Genomic DNA, 14,450 nt, shown 5'->3' with positions numbered 1-14,450 from the left:
CTGTTGTTGCTGGGTGTGTGCCTGAGTGCCTGTGTGTGTGTGTGTGTGTGTGTGTGTGTGTGTTTACATGGAATACAGATCCCAAAATATCAGGTCACTCACTAGCATGAGGTAATTTTAAATTGCGAGGATAGCTGTTATTTTAGTAAGTAAAATAACTACACTGTGTTGCTTGTAGGGCTGTCAAACGCTTTAATTTTGACAGCCCTAATGTTGACATGACAAACAAATGGTTGGTTTGTTCTGATGAGCAGAGTGTCAGGTCGAGTGTGGTGACTGGGTTTAGGGGTGGGGCTATGTCGTCATCAAAAATGCCGGTTTTGCTGTCCACACGGCGAGGGCTAAACAGCAGTTTAAAAAAAAAAAAAAAAAAAAAAAAAAAACACTCTGGAACCCGGTTTTAAAAAAGGATCGATTTTAGGCTCCTAAATCGCCGAGGTCGTGTGGACGCAAGGCCAAACCAATAAAAAACGTAACCAGTTAAAAAAAAAAAAAAAAAAAATGTCTGGACAGGCCCTGAAAAGCTATGGCGGTTTTTGGGATTTCAGCTCCCTCTACCTTACACACACACACACACACACACACACACACACACACACACACACACACACACACACACACACACACACACACACGTTCCCATTTTCTGAAACATTCCCCAACACCAGCATCAGTGCACATATACAGTAGACACTCAAACACGTATCTCAGTACATTTAACTTTATATCAAGGTTTACGCAGGGTCTTAAAAAGTCTTTAATACATTTACACACTAGGTCTTAAATGTGTTTAGGTACTGTAGGTCTCAATTATCCTAACACTTATTTAATGCTACATCTTAGTCATCTAATCCTTCCATCAAGTTTGGCAGCATAGATTGTGCTGGTTCAGTATTATAGGTCTTTTAACAGTACTGATACAGTACTGTATATGATAAACTACAAACAAGATCAACATGGAATTGATTACTGATGCAAACTTTGCAGTCTGAATAGAATTCATAGCAGTACAAATGTATTTACTTTGATAATTACTTTGAGATTTTCCTTCTAGTCCTTAGTATTTTTTGTCTGTATGGCAATAGGTCTTAAAAGCCATCAACACCCACAACCCCTCAACCTCTCCTATAGTCCTCTCTTTCCTCTGTCTTTCCTGCTATTGAAGAAGGCTCATCACACCAGCACAGTGTGTGTGTGTGTGTGTGTGTGTGTGTGACCACGCATATGTAAGGGAAGGTGTGTGTGTGTCTGAAGAGTCAGACAACAAGGAATCTTGGATGACCTTTTCCTCCTGTTTACGGCTGCCATTTCAATATTTCTCCTTTTGTTCTGTGTGGCTGATCTTGGATGATTCCCTCTCCATGTTAACACATTTCATGAAGAAAAAAGATTCAGACATATGCAGGCCAGTCAGTCTGTCTGTCAACACCCCCCCCCCCCCCTTGCCAAACAGTTCACATAGACAGCCTTGTTCTTGAGTTTGCCTTTGTTTTTTCAGGGTATGTACTTATATTTATGGATGATGCCAAGGGTTTGTTTTGAGAAGTTGCTGGAAAAAGCATCAGTGAGACATGCATTGTTTTGAAATTTTTTCATTTTAATATTTTAGTTTTATTATTTTCTGTATGCTTATTTGTGTCTGAATAGTTGTTTATGTGTTTATTTGCCTTTTGCTCATTGAGCTAGTGAGCCTAAGGGCCCTGCCGTGTGCCCGGGCGCATCCCTGTGCCATCCCTGTGCCATCCCTGTGCCAGGCGCCAGTGAGAAAACGAGGTGTGGCCAGGCGCACTGATCGTACATGGCTATTTTGACACCACTGAAAATGATTACGCCACTGAGCCAGAAAAACCTGGTCTAAAGTGAAATGCACAGTATTTCACAGTTATTTTGAGAGCGCATTATCAAAATATCTACGTTATAATTTGCCCAGTGGTTTGGCTGAGTTTCTGTAGGATTTACTCACTCATTCAAATGTTAGCAGGGTGAGTGTTGCTTTTTTGTTACGCCTTCGATTGTAACCCCTTTGTCAGTCAGAAAATAAATACGTCTTAAATGTAAGACTTTATGTTGTTGCCTATATCACACACACACCTGTTTCAGCAAAGCAAGCTTTGGGACAATCCTGCTGTTGCTTAAATGGTCGCATGCGAGCAGATTCCTTCTGCAGAGATGTGTTCATTTATCATTATAATAGCCATGTGCCGTGGATAAAGCATTTCTGGGGATGGGAGAAGGCTTTATTGAATGTTACGCCCAAAACACATATAACCCTATAATTAATTAAGAAACGTAAGTACAACTCTTTAGAACCATGTGCCTGGTGTGTTATCATTTATTCCACCGTCACACTAGCTAAAGTGTACTTGGACACGCCCTAAATGCACTTGAACCAGATGCTTCAGAGCATGTGTTTTAGATAGTCAGAATAGGGCCCTTAGTCTCAAACGCCATGCCTCAACACCTTGCTTTCATTACTGTGGTGTGGAATCCTTCCGACGAGGGCAGAGAAGCCGTTGGATGCTGTGAAGGAGGACGTTGTGAAGTAGGCTCAGAGAAGCTTAGCTCCACAGCATTAGTCATTCCCGCTGTACCTGGGAGCATGCAGAAGCCTAATCTGGTATGACAGGCGTTGGATGGCCTCCCCTTGTTTGTATTGCCCAAATGGTTCAGAATATCAATTGCTCTTTCAATCTCCCCAAAAATCCTCCCACCCAAATGACTGACACAAAGACAACAGAAAGCACACGCATACAACAAAAATCAAACTTACGGGCACATTTTCTCAGAGCGACAAAGCCTGCTTGCACAAAGGGAGCTTGACATTTCATCCGACTGACAGACAGCAGTGCATGGAGGAGAGGTTCTGCCAAGGACTGGTGTCCATGGAAACCATTTAACCAAGAATGGAGGGGAATTTTTATTTATTCATAATTAACCATGTTTGGGGGAGGTGTAGACATCCAGGGAGGAAAAACCTACATATTTCTATCCATGGGTTTTATCCACTCTCTGGGGGTATCCACCCGTGTGTGTGTCTGTGTCTATGTATGTGTGTCAGTACAAATATTGTGTGGAATTTAAATGTGCTGATAAGGAATTTTATCCATATGCAGAACGTTGCATACATAAATAAATAAATGAGCAGACCACTGAAGCGGGGTCCCCCTCCCTTTAGCTTTCCCTGCGCCGGCGCTTGTACATGCACAAGACTTTAATTATGAAGGACTGTTGGGATCCCACATACTACACTGACTGCCAATCAGTGATCCCACCTTATTCTGAACCATTAATTAATTAATTACCATTAATTCTTAGTCCAACAATGCCAACAAATGTTTTTTCTCAAAGCGAACTGAGTTCATGTGTGTGTACATGTATGTATGTAAGAAAGATGGATATTTTGTTGAGCCATGACAAGCTGTTGCCAAGCCATCTGAATTACCAATCTAGGATAGTATGTTTGTTTAAATTGCAAATCAAATATTCCTTCATTTTAAATCCACAAAAAATGTACTGCATCCAGCTTTGTGCCTACAACTGAATTTTAGTCGTGACAATATCCTTTACCAACCCCATGACGAGGAGTGTGGTTCTACTGGCAATAGTTTAAGTTAAAGACAACACATTGTGTTTTCCATTTGTCTTTTTCTTCATTGATCCTCCACCCCAAAAAGTGGTTCTCAAGCATTTCTCAGCTCTTGCCACTCTAGCCGCTGCCCTCCCATAGGCTACACACAGGGTTCGTACGGGTGCTTGAAATCCTTGAAAATGCTTGAATTTTAATGTTGCCTTTTCAAGGTTTGAAAAGTGCTTGCATTTCGGATAAAGTGCTTGAAAATGCTTAAAATTGTAAGTGTATTTTTTTTTACACAAATAGCTATCTGACGGAATAGTTAGCTTGGCCTATTAAATGCAGAAAGTCAGAGAGTTTAAAATTAAAACTTCTCCGCCATGGTCCTCGCTTGCGCCTCTGCGTGTGTGACTGATCTGCCCAGTCTATGGATCTGCCAGTCTGTTTTCATGCGTGACAACGCCCCCCTGCAAGATGACCATCAACATGAAGTGAGGTTGCCGTTTTAACCCTTAGAACCCTAAGCTGTTTTTAGGGCATTTTCACTACCTTTATTCATAAGGATTTATTCTGGTCATTGTAAGTGCCACACACACACATATTATATATTGTTTTTTTCAGCAGAGTCTAGGCTATCCAGATCTGCCATCATTTCATGTATTAGTACTAGCATTGATTTTATTTTGATTTTTAAAGAATTAAAATATAAAAAGCGTATTATAAAAATTCTTCGACATGTATCTCACCACAGCAAGCTCATAGCTCTACATGCATTTCATGTGTGTGTAGGGCAGACTGTCCTGAATCGGGCAATATAATTGCCATGTTGGAGGGATACTCTGGGGCTGAGCAATTTACAGAAATATGTGGTGTGTGCTTTACGGAAATAAATGCCATTTTTTATTTAGTGATGAAAAAAGACCTTTCTGCGCTCCATATCTGTGACACGATCTGATCTGACCTACTTGACCCGAGATGCACTCATAATGATTCTCAACTTTTTACTGGATTGCCATGAACAAAGTAAATGCAAAAAAGGTGTTTCTTTGTTGAACAAATTGGGATGCAATGTGAACCTTGAATTGGATGCCATGCAGGAATTTGCTATATGATCTCAAAACCGGATTATGAACATGCTTTGCCATAGAGAAACACACGATAGCGTTGGATTATAAACATGCTTTGCCACAAGAACAGACAAAAACCAGTCCAGCTGTATGAAGTTATTATTTTGTTGTCACTTCGTCTGTTTTATAACCCAGAAGGATGTGGTATCAAATGATAGCTCTGAGTGTCCTCTTTCATCTGACATGCGTAGCATATCTATCCGATCACGGGTCCGCGAGTAATTCAAACAAGAGTAATAGGTGTGCAGCGTTGGTTTGTGTACATGACGTTATTATTTTGCAGTCACTTCGTCTGTTTTTATAAGCCAGAAGGATCGATATGGTACCAATGGAGAGCCCTGTGTCAAGTTGTGATGTAAAATATCATGTATAGTTAAAATAGATAATACAGAGATGGTTACTACGGTGATGCTAGGATAGACATAGTGGTTGCATAGCTTTAACTATGTTATATTTAACTATGCTAACCATGTTACTTAGCTAACTTAGCTAATGTTTTCTAGCAGTTTTGCTAAAAATGCTAACTATGCTAATAATGTTAAAATGCTAACCATGTTACTTAGCTAACTTGGCTAATGTATTCTAGCAGTTTTGCTTAAAAATGCTAACAATGCTAACATGTTAACTATGCTAACAATGCTAACTAGCTACATTGGGTAGGAGTCATAGTTGAAGACAAGTGACAGTTACAATGTCTGAACAGTTAAACATTTCAGTAGTTTAAAGGGTTAAATTGTTTAACAGTGAATTATTGTAGTGGGGACTTTTATTTTGAAACAGTTTTGGGCAGAGGAAACAGTTGAATAGGATGTGTAGTCTTTATTGACCCAGATTGTATGCTTAAAGCCTGAGGCTGCAGGTGGCCTGAACACCTGGCATAGGATTCTAATTGCTTAATGGCTGTATTATGATGTCACAATCGGCAATGTTAAGTCTATGGGGATTTTTAAAAAGTTTTTCTTTAATAGTTCAAAAAGTATAAAAGTTTCAAAGTTGAAAAGACATAGCAACCTGGTCCGTTTGAAGACCTACGTTACAAAGTTTGAATGAAGTTTCTAAGTTAAACTGTTCACGAGAAATTGCGTACGGAAAAAGTGGTAAGCGGAATAATAATAATAAGAAGAAAAAGTTGTTGCCTAGGAAGAACAGTACAGTGCACTGTAATTAAAGATGGAGCAGAGATCAGTATAAATATCCTCAAAACCAATTGGAGAAAAGGCTCTTGAAATATACAGGTGCATAGCCTGACGCAGTCATACTCAATTCTAGTCAGAATATGAGTCTGATGATCATGATGGCCTTTACATTACAGCCCTCTATGGTTAAGTCTTTCATAGGCATATACAGTATAGGCTACTTTGCTCTTTTATAAATGTACCATATGCCTAATAGGCTGTATTTCTAAGTGTGATTTATGCTATAATGTATAAATTATTAATGTGAATGTATCTATTAGTTCCGCAATATTCACCATAAGTCATCATTTAAGGGGTTATTTTTTACATTTTTCTTCCTTGGGGGCATGCCCCCGGACCCCCATAGTATTTCGCAGGGGGCAACATTTCTATCAACACCCCTGACCTCGGTATTTGAATCCGGGCTACGGCCTTGGTCATGTCTCAAACTTCAGCTCAGTTTTGTGGTTTAATGCTTATAGGCCCTACAAGTGGAAAGGACATTAAAACACCATGCATATGTGGATATCGTGTCGTTTGGCAAGAAGTTAAATTTATCCAATTATATGACAACTCAGTCATCTTCATGTCACCCAACGTCACATCTCCGCATTGCTAGCCTCCTGGTTGGTAGCTCATGCTCATGAACAGATGTAGGCCTGTCTGCATGCCGTTGTAGGCAAGAAAGAGACATAATCAGTCTTGACTGTCATGAGAGTGAGCCTTAACATTAGTTTGAGTTCACATATTCAGCAAAGAATAGTTATTTGTTGAGTGATTATTTTCTTATTTTATTTTATTTTATTTATTTATTTAATGTTTTTTTTTTTTTTGGTATATTGACTCAGCAGGTTAGAAGTCTACTTCCAGACAGGTGACACATTTTTAAGTTTTCCTTTCATTTCTTTCCTGCTATTAAGAAACACAATTTTGTCTGTTAAAAACCATCTCTAAATGATAAAAAAGTAAAAATCATTTTTTGTTAGTATATTCATATAATATGCAATTTGCCACCACTCTAAAGTGCTGGAAAAGCTTGAAAATTGACCTTGAAAGTGCTTGAAAAGTGCTTGAATTTGATCTTGGAATAGGTGTACGAACCCTGTACACAGTACAGCACTCAGTCAGCACGCATCTACAGGAAGTAGCACGAGTGAATGCAGTGCAGTAAGGTGTTTGGATGTGAAATATGAAATATTGTTAATAGACATCATGTCTCACTTCAGAAATATAGAGACCATGTCTGGATGCAGTGTGCTTGCATGAAAACATTTTGACCTCAACAACTTGCCGACCAACAATAGGATGCAGTGTCTGTTCAAAACGAGATAAAAATAATGTATAAACTGCCATTCTGAGCATGCCAAGCAATAAATGAGCGACAATGCCAACATCAACCTGAATTTAAGGACAGTTTCAGAGTTGAAGAACATTCAGGGACAGGCTATTCTGGGCACTTCAGCTGAAGAAACAGAGTGGCAGAGCGTGACGTCACTTATGGTTAACTGTTTAGGGAAAGTTAATGAATAGTTAATTAATCATTTCACCAAATGGCATTCATCATGATCTCCTCTGTCAGCAATAACCCTTAAATCAGGCGTTGTTTGTTCTGGAATGCATGTTTTATATGTATTATGTCATGCTTTGTTGGAATGGTGTTTATCTACTCTAACACATGTTGGCTGTCCAAATCAAATGGATTTTTCTTTATTATTTTCCTGCCATTATGGTCTTTTACAAACAGAAGAGAAATGTGCCAGAACCTCTTTTAATTCTGGGAATGAGGTGCCTTTTTCCCTGATGCACTCCCCATATGACACGTACACTTCAAATGTTTAGGCCATCCCGTCTCTCCCAGAAGGCTTTTGTGTGTGAAGTGGGGAAGCACAGTTGGACAGGAAGGGCTTCTGGAGTGCTGTGCTGCCACTGCTCCTCCTGTTGCTACTGCTTCTGTCACATGGAGCATCTTTGATGGTGGCCTGATGTTTGCAGGCATTGAGCCTCTCCAAACGTGCTCTTCCTTTATTTATAGTCAAGTCTGCTTCTCATCTAGCTCTCTCTCCTCTCCTCCTTCCCAACTGCCACACCCTTTTCTCTCACTCTCTCTAGACAATTCCATATGGTGCTTGGACAAGTGGCATGTATTCTTTTTTCTTTCATGAAAGTGATGCAGATTTTAAAAACATACAGAAAACTTGCTTTTGACTAATAATTTATGAAAATAACCTTTTAATGTCATTCTCTTCTCATCCTCTCTGGATTGAGGGACTGTAAGAGAACACTTTTGGCAGAGATGTCATCTGATAAAATTGACAGTAACACTCCATGTGTAAATCACAGATTGTGGGGCAGACATTTTCTGATGGCAGGTTGGGTGCCAGAGTGGGTACCTTCACTGTCTGCTCTGCATTACAATAATCCCTTGTGATACTCTGTGCTCGCTCGTTGATATTTTCATGGCGCCTTCATTCAGCTTTCTACCATCAAATCTTTTCAAACATCATGACACTCACTTAAAGCAGCATTATTTAAAATGTTTTCTAGATATGATATATTTAACCTTTGTGACATTATTTTATTCTTTAAAAGAACATGTCACCATTAATTAACCCATCAGGATGACAGGAAATTTGATTGATATTTCCCCCTGACAATTTTGATTGATAGTTTGTGAGCTAAAAATAGGGATTCGTTGATAACAAATAAAAGGTGATAGACAATATAACCACTGTTGGACACGTATGGTTGCAGCAACACTGGTCAATTGAATGAGTTGAATAGTTGTAAGTTCACTACATCCTGCTGCCTTAAAGGTGCTGAGGTTTATAAGCTAAAGCATTTTTTGTCGCATACAGCAAACTTCAGCTCACCATCCGCTAGCTGCCTGTGCCCTGAATACACTGTAAAAAAGTCTCTTTAAAACAGCCTAGGCTCCAAAAATGGTAACAAAAACAGTCTGATCAGTTGCACGGAAGGGAGGGGGAGGGAGGGGCTAGCTAGCTCTCTGTTTTGTTTGAACGTCAACAGAAGTGACATTACCCAACATCACTTAGAGCACATTTAACAGAAAATATTTATTAAAGGGCTCTTGTGTAACTCCAGTCATTTTTGGTCTTTTCGCTGGCTCTGCCATGATGAACATCTAAAATATGAAGCCATCTAATAGCTAGCCGACATGGCTAACCAGTGCATGAGGGGGGCGTGTGTATGTCTAGAGAATTTGAAGCATTTAGTTTTTCTCGCTCGTTCACGCTTCTCACGAGACTTCCTGATTCAGACACTGCCGGGATGCTAGTGCAGATCGTGGGGAATATTCTGTATACAGTTTTATACATTTTGCATGCACATTCGCATCCTCCTGTGCGCTTGCAAACACCCACAAAGCCTCTAGAAAGCCTGTCCATCACATACCAGCATGTCCGTCTGGATGACACTGATGCAAGGAGAAGTGCTAGAGCCCTTGTATGCGTTTATATTGTTGTTTTGACCATGGTCAGGTTTTAAGGGACTTGTGGCTGTGAGGGGGTAGATATGTCCATAGAACCCCCTGGGTTTAGTCACACACTTTCTTTGCACTGAAAAGTCACGGGGTTTTGCTGCAGAGCCTTTGATGCTTAGCTTCCAAATCCGCGTCATCCTTGTGGGTGTATCTGTGGGTACATTCACACTTTCAAACTCTTTTGTTAAGTTTGTGCCTTTCATATACCCCAATTTAGAGTTTTGGAGCTCCTGAAATGGAACCTATTGAAAATGATGTCGGCTCTGTTTTAATTAGAAAACTTTAATTTGGACAGGGGAATCCATAAACATCTGAAAATGATGATGACGTAGAAACCATGGAGGCATTATTTAAAGCTGGAGAGAGAAAGAGAGGGAGAGAGAGAGGGGGGGGGGACACTGTCACCATTCAATGGCCCATGCTAGGCTAGCTACTTCAGCCAGAAAGTTTGAAATTCACCACAACCATCTTTTTCAAAATGGCGTTTCACAAGGCTAATTTCTGGCACCATCATAATTTTGTGCATAATTGATTTGTCGTCCATGTGGATTGGTTTATCATCCCAGCAAGGGATTGCCAGTTCAACCACCAATCCACACCAATGATGTAATTTGGCCATTGAAAAATGTGGCACCTAATTGGCTTTTTTGTGCACACATGGAGCCAGAGGTGAGCGCATGTTGGACACCATTTTTAAAGATGCTAACTGGCTGAAGCTTACCCTCCAATCCCTCACCCCCTGTTAGAAACCCATGTGTCCTTCTTGATTGGACCTTGTCATTCTCATGTTTTCTTCATTGTGCTCATACATCGGTCATGTGCCCCTAGTCCGAAAAGAGAAAAACAATAATTACCTGCAACTCTCCATGACTCTTCAACTTGCACCATTAGCCTGCGAGCTCTGAGTGCACCATGGAGAACAAAATGCTTAACTGGCCTTTCTGTTGTTGGGAACATAACAATATGTACATTTTACAGTGCTGACAAATGCAGGAGTGATCATGTGATTTGTGCAAATGTTCATGTGGTCATCTTCCATTTTAGGGGTCCACCATTTTGGTTCCAGAATTGCAAATTCTGGACGGAATGGATCATATTAGTTTTCAAACAGTGTTTTAACTGCGGTAAACTGCGTTAAACTGTGTTAAACGAAAACGGAATAGTGTGAATGTAACTTGTTTATGAGCTGATATGCCCATGCCTGATGCCCATGTCTGAAAAACACATTATTTTAATTGATCACATTGCTGTTGTTAACACAGTAAGCATCTTACTGTGGCATTATTGCAGGAAACAGCAGTCTTATACAGTATGTAGAGCACTTTTTAAACATGAGCATGATTGTTGATTCTTGAATACTGAACTGGCCCAGATTTGCTCCTCTGTGTGTCCTGTGGGGTCAGCCCAAGATAACATTTCCCCCTTTTGCTTTTAATTATGGATGATGATAATGTGAGGTCTAATTAACATCCATTTCATTAATGTGCTGTGACACCCCATCTCTCCCGCTGGCACTTCACATCCCCTCCGAGCTCCTGACCCCCAGTGCTGGACGCGTATTCTGCGAAAGGCGGTTGCCACTCTCCACTTCCTCACTGCTTCACTACACTAAGTGCATGCCTGCAGTTGTGCTTCCTCTGTGTCCATTTTCCTTTTGAAAGCAAGAAGAATTTCTGTCTCAAATTTTAATGCTTGTGATTTTTGCAGCAATACACAGTTGACTAATGAGAACAGAAGCTCCACTATGGTGAAATAGAGTTTGCAATCCTGTGGGTTGAGACTCCTGCAATAGCAGACATATTAAACCCTGCCACTTTCTCGTCCTAACTGTTGTCTGGATTTCTGTGGCTTTTTGAGTAGAAGGGTAAAGATGACCCATGGGGTGTGTTTGCCTTGAGCTGAAGGGGAGTTGTCATGATGCCCGCAGACAGTGTTTCATTATCTCCCTTCCTCTCCTGTTGTCTTTCAGCAACGGGAGAATGTCCTAGTGGAGTTCAACCATCAGCAGCTGCTGGAGTTCTACCACAAGGTCAATATCCACTCTTTTGCTTGTTTGTTGTGTGTGCCCAAGACATGACTCCATTCCTCATTCCAACTGTTGTCTTCTTTGTTGTCTTTGCAGCTAGAGACGATACAAGCTCAGCTGGACTCGCTCACTTGAAGCCACCCCACCCCACCATCCGCTTTATACAGATTAAGCAATGAAGGCTGGGCTCTCCATGCACTGAGCAGGGGGAACAACTGATGGACGATTTTAGTATTATGTTAATTGTTCTTTTTCTACAAAATTCTCTGAACACCTCTTGTTATTTTCTAAACCTTTTTATTGTTCAGACCCTGAAGTTGAACACATACTTTGTGTATATAAAAAAAATAAAAATATATGGGTTTTTTTTTCTCACTTTCAGTGACTTTCAGTACACACATCTTTTGTGATGGCCTTTTGCATTGTGGTTCTTCAGGTATCAGACACATACTTGCCCATCTTGTCAAATGCATCAAATGCTGTTATCAACGTGAGGACGCACTTTTGAAAGCTGCTTTCATCAACTCCGATGCATCTAGTGGGCGGATGCGGATGCAGATGGAGGTTTCACTCACCCGTCTGGAGCTGAGGGTTTGAGAAACATCACAGAAACGAGGTGTCCCCACAGTGATAATGAAATGCTGAAAATCTAAATGTGTTTTATAAACATGGGTCTATTAACACTGTTATCTTGCTCGTTATCTCGTGATACCGTCAAGTCAGTAAGATGACAGAGATGGGGGACATACAATATGCTGTGTACATGGATAGACCGTAAAGCTCTTAACCTACATTTTGCATACAGAGATTTGGAAGTGTGTGTCGCACATGGTGCAACATGCTGCTAATTAAGCCAACCTCCCGCACGCTTCTGATGATAAACGCAACGCATGGATTTGCATTTTTATCTCTCTTTCCCTTTTTCCTTCTCATTTTTACCCCTCTGACCTAAACTAGATCGCAGTTGAAAAAGAAGAATGTACCTTGTGAGCTAAACCTTGTCAAGATTCAGCACCCAACACTTGCATGTCTGAAGACAGCTGCCATCTTAGCCCAATTTACACCTCCCCACACCCCCGTCAGCACCACACGCACCCCTAACCTCACAAACACAAACACAGACACACACAGAGTCATTGCCGGAGGCAGGAGTGTGTTACCCAGCAGGCGGAGCAGATGGAGGCTCGGAGGCAGCAGTGCAAGAGACGGGCCGTGCTGAACTCTCCAGCAGAGCAAACACACAGCTCTAAAAATGTGTACGTTAGGAAGCCGTGTGAGACACACTCATATAGTCATATATGCACATGACATCCTTGACGTCATGACGTCATGTAAATCTGGTGAAATTTAGATTAGGTAAAGAAAACATGCTTGTGTGTTTGATTCATACTGTAAAATGGTGCCTACTTTAACCGCCTGTTTAGTACAAAAGTTGACCCTGATTCGGATTCCGAACCAGAGGCCCTTAGAAATACTTTCTGCAAAGCCCTCTGTCTTCATCTCATTTTCATGTCAGATGTGGATAATGCTGTGGGTCAGGAACGTAATGGTGATATTGTTGCCATTTTCATTTTAAAAGTATTATTTTAATTGAAATGTCTCGCTGCATCAGAATGAAAAATGACATGACACTCGACACCAAAGCAATGCTTATCGGAGCAGTTGAGTAAGACTGGAATATACATTTACAATAAAATAGAATATAGTGAAGGTATTGGGGGCAAGCTCGCTATATTAAAGTAAATAGCTACTTTAAGCCACTGACAAGGCTTAACATACCATTACACTTCTGTGCAACTGTGGAGAGGGTACATGTACAGAAGAACTGAAATAGCTTTTACTTTGTAAGTGTAGAGCATAGAACTATTAAAATGACTGATTGTGCACGCAGTGCATTACCTTATTACTATTGGTCCCCAACAAAAGGTTACACCTATTATCATCCAAAAATAGACCAGAATTGTCCTTTAAGGACAAGCACCGATATATGAATTGTGTGTATATAGATTTAGGACAGATCTGTGTCTGAAGATTTACAGAAATGAATTGAAATAAATGTGATTACTTGTGCAGACAAATGAGAAACAACGCTTCCTTTTGAATCTTGAGGAATGCTGTGTTGTTTTCATCATCAGTAGTCTGACTCACCATAAAGTGTACACAGTGCCTTTCATGCAGGCAAGAGTAGCCTATTTCCATCTAGAACAGCACAATAAGACTTCATTCATCCTAGTGCCTCGCTCCAGAGCTGTTTGTTTGTGTGTGTGTGGTTGTGTTTGTGTGTGGTTGTGTATAGTGTTTGTGTGTATGTGTTTGTGTGTGTTTAAGTGCTGCCCAACAGGGAGCGGGTGTTAGCAAACCTTGTTACCACGGTGATGTGAAGCCTGTGATGAATGAACTGATGCAACAGTCAAAGTGGAGAGTCAATCCACATCCCAGCTGTGCTGCACACACACACACACACACACACACACACTCAGTAGCAGTGAGTGAATGCACAGGCCAGCTGTGACAAGGTCAGTCTTGGGTCTGAGGACACACATACACACACAGTCATGGTCCAGACTCATCAGCCCTTTTACACAGCCAGCCTGTCTGCCCTCTTCCCCCATCTCCCACTGGAGTCGTGTCCAAACACAATGGCTCCTGATGCAGCCGTGTGCTGCGGGCCAATCACACACACTCATGCCTGAAATCTCCGCACAGCAGCTGAAATCGAGAGCACTGGCGTCAGCCACAGGAAAATAATGGCTATTGTTTGTTTGTTACAGAATTGCAGCCAAGCATTTTCAACAAGCCTGTAAGTGTCCAGTCTGTGTCCAGGAGAAGATGTCTCCCTCAGTGTCTTGAGACACGCGGTAGCACAAGGCCACCACTCATCACAATATCACACGGCACTGCTTTCTCACATTGCTTCATTTACAGCATGTATTTTCTAACGGCTCTTTTCCTTCCACATTTGCTCCCACTAACTCAGCTTTTGTGAGATTTTCGTGTTGACATTGTTTTAAGCTCTAGAAGTGTACGTATGTTTGTGTGTGTGTGTGTGTGT

General features: G+C 40.9%; 1 protein-coding gene across 1 annotated transcript in view; it reads left to right on the top strand.

The window, feature by feature from the left end:
* The window catches only part of commd10 (COMM domain containing 10), a 43,085-nt gene extending 31,312 nt beyond the window's left edge, over positions 1–11,773 (top strand). The window contains exons 6-7 of the mRNA XM_042101713.1: positions 11,342–11,401; positions 11,495–11,773. Of these exons, the coding sequence (XP_041957647.1) occupies positions 11,342–11,401; positions 11,495–11,533 (99 nt within the window). The 3' untranslated portion in view covers positions 11,534–11,773. The remainder of the gene's footprint in view (positions 1–11,341; positions 11,402–11,494) is intronic.
* The last annotated feature ends 2,677 nt before the right edge of the window (positions 11,774–14,450 follow it).

The sequence above is a fragment of the Alosa sapidissima genome, chromosome 8 (assembly GCF_018492685.1).
Source record: "Alosa sapidissima isolate fAloSap1 chromosome 8, fAloSap1.pri, whole genome shotgun sequence".
In the NCBI taxonomy this organism is placed as follows: Eukaryota; Metazoa; Chordata; class Actinopteri; order Clupeiformes; family Clupeidae; genus Alosa; species Alosa sapidissima.
Note: the sequence above shows the minus strand (reverse complement) of the source record. Positions and strands in the feature narration are given on the sequence as shown.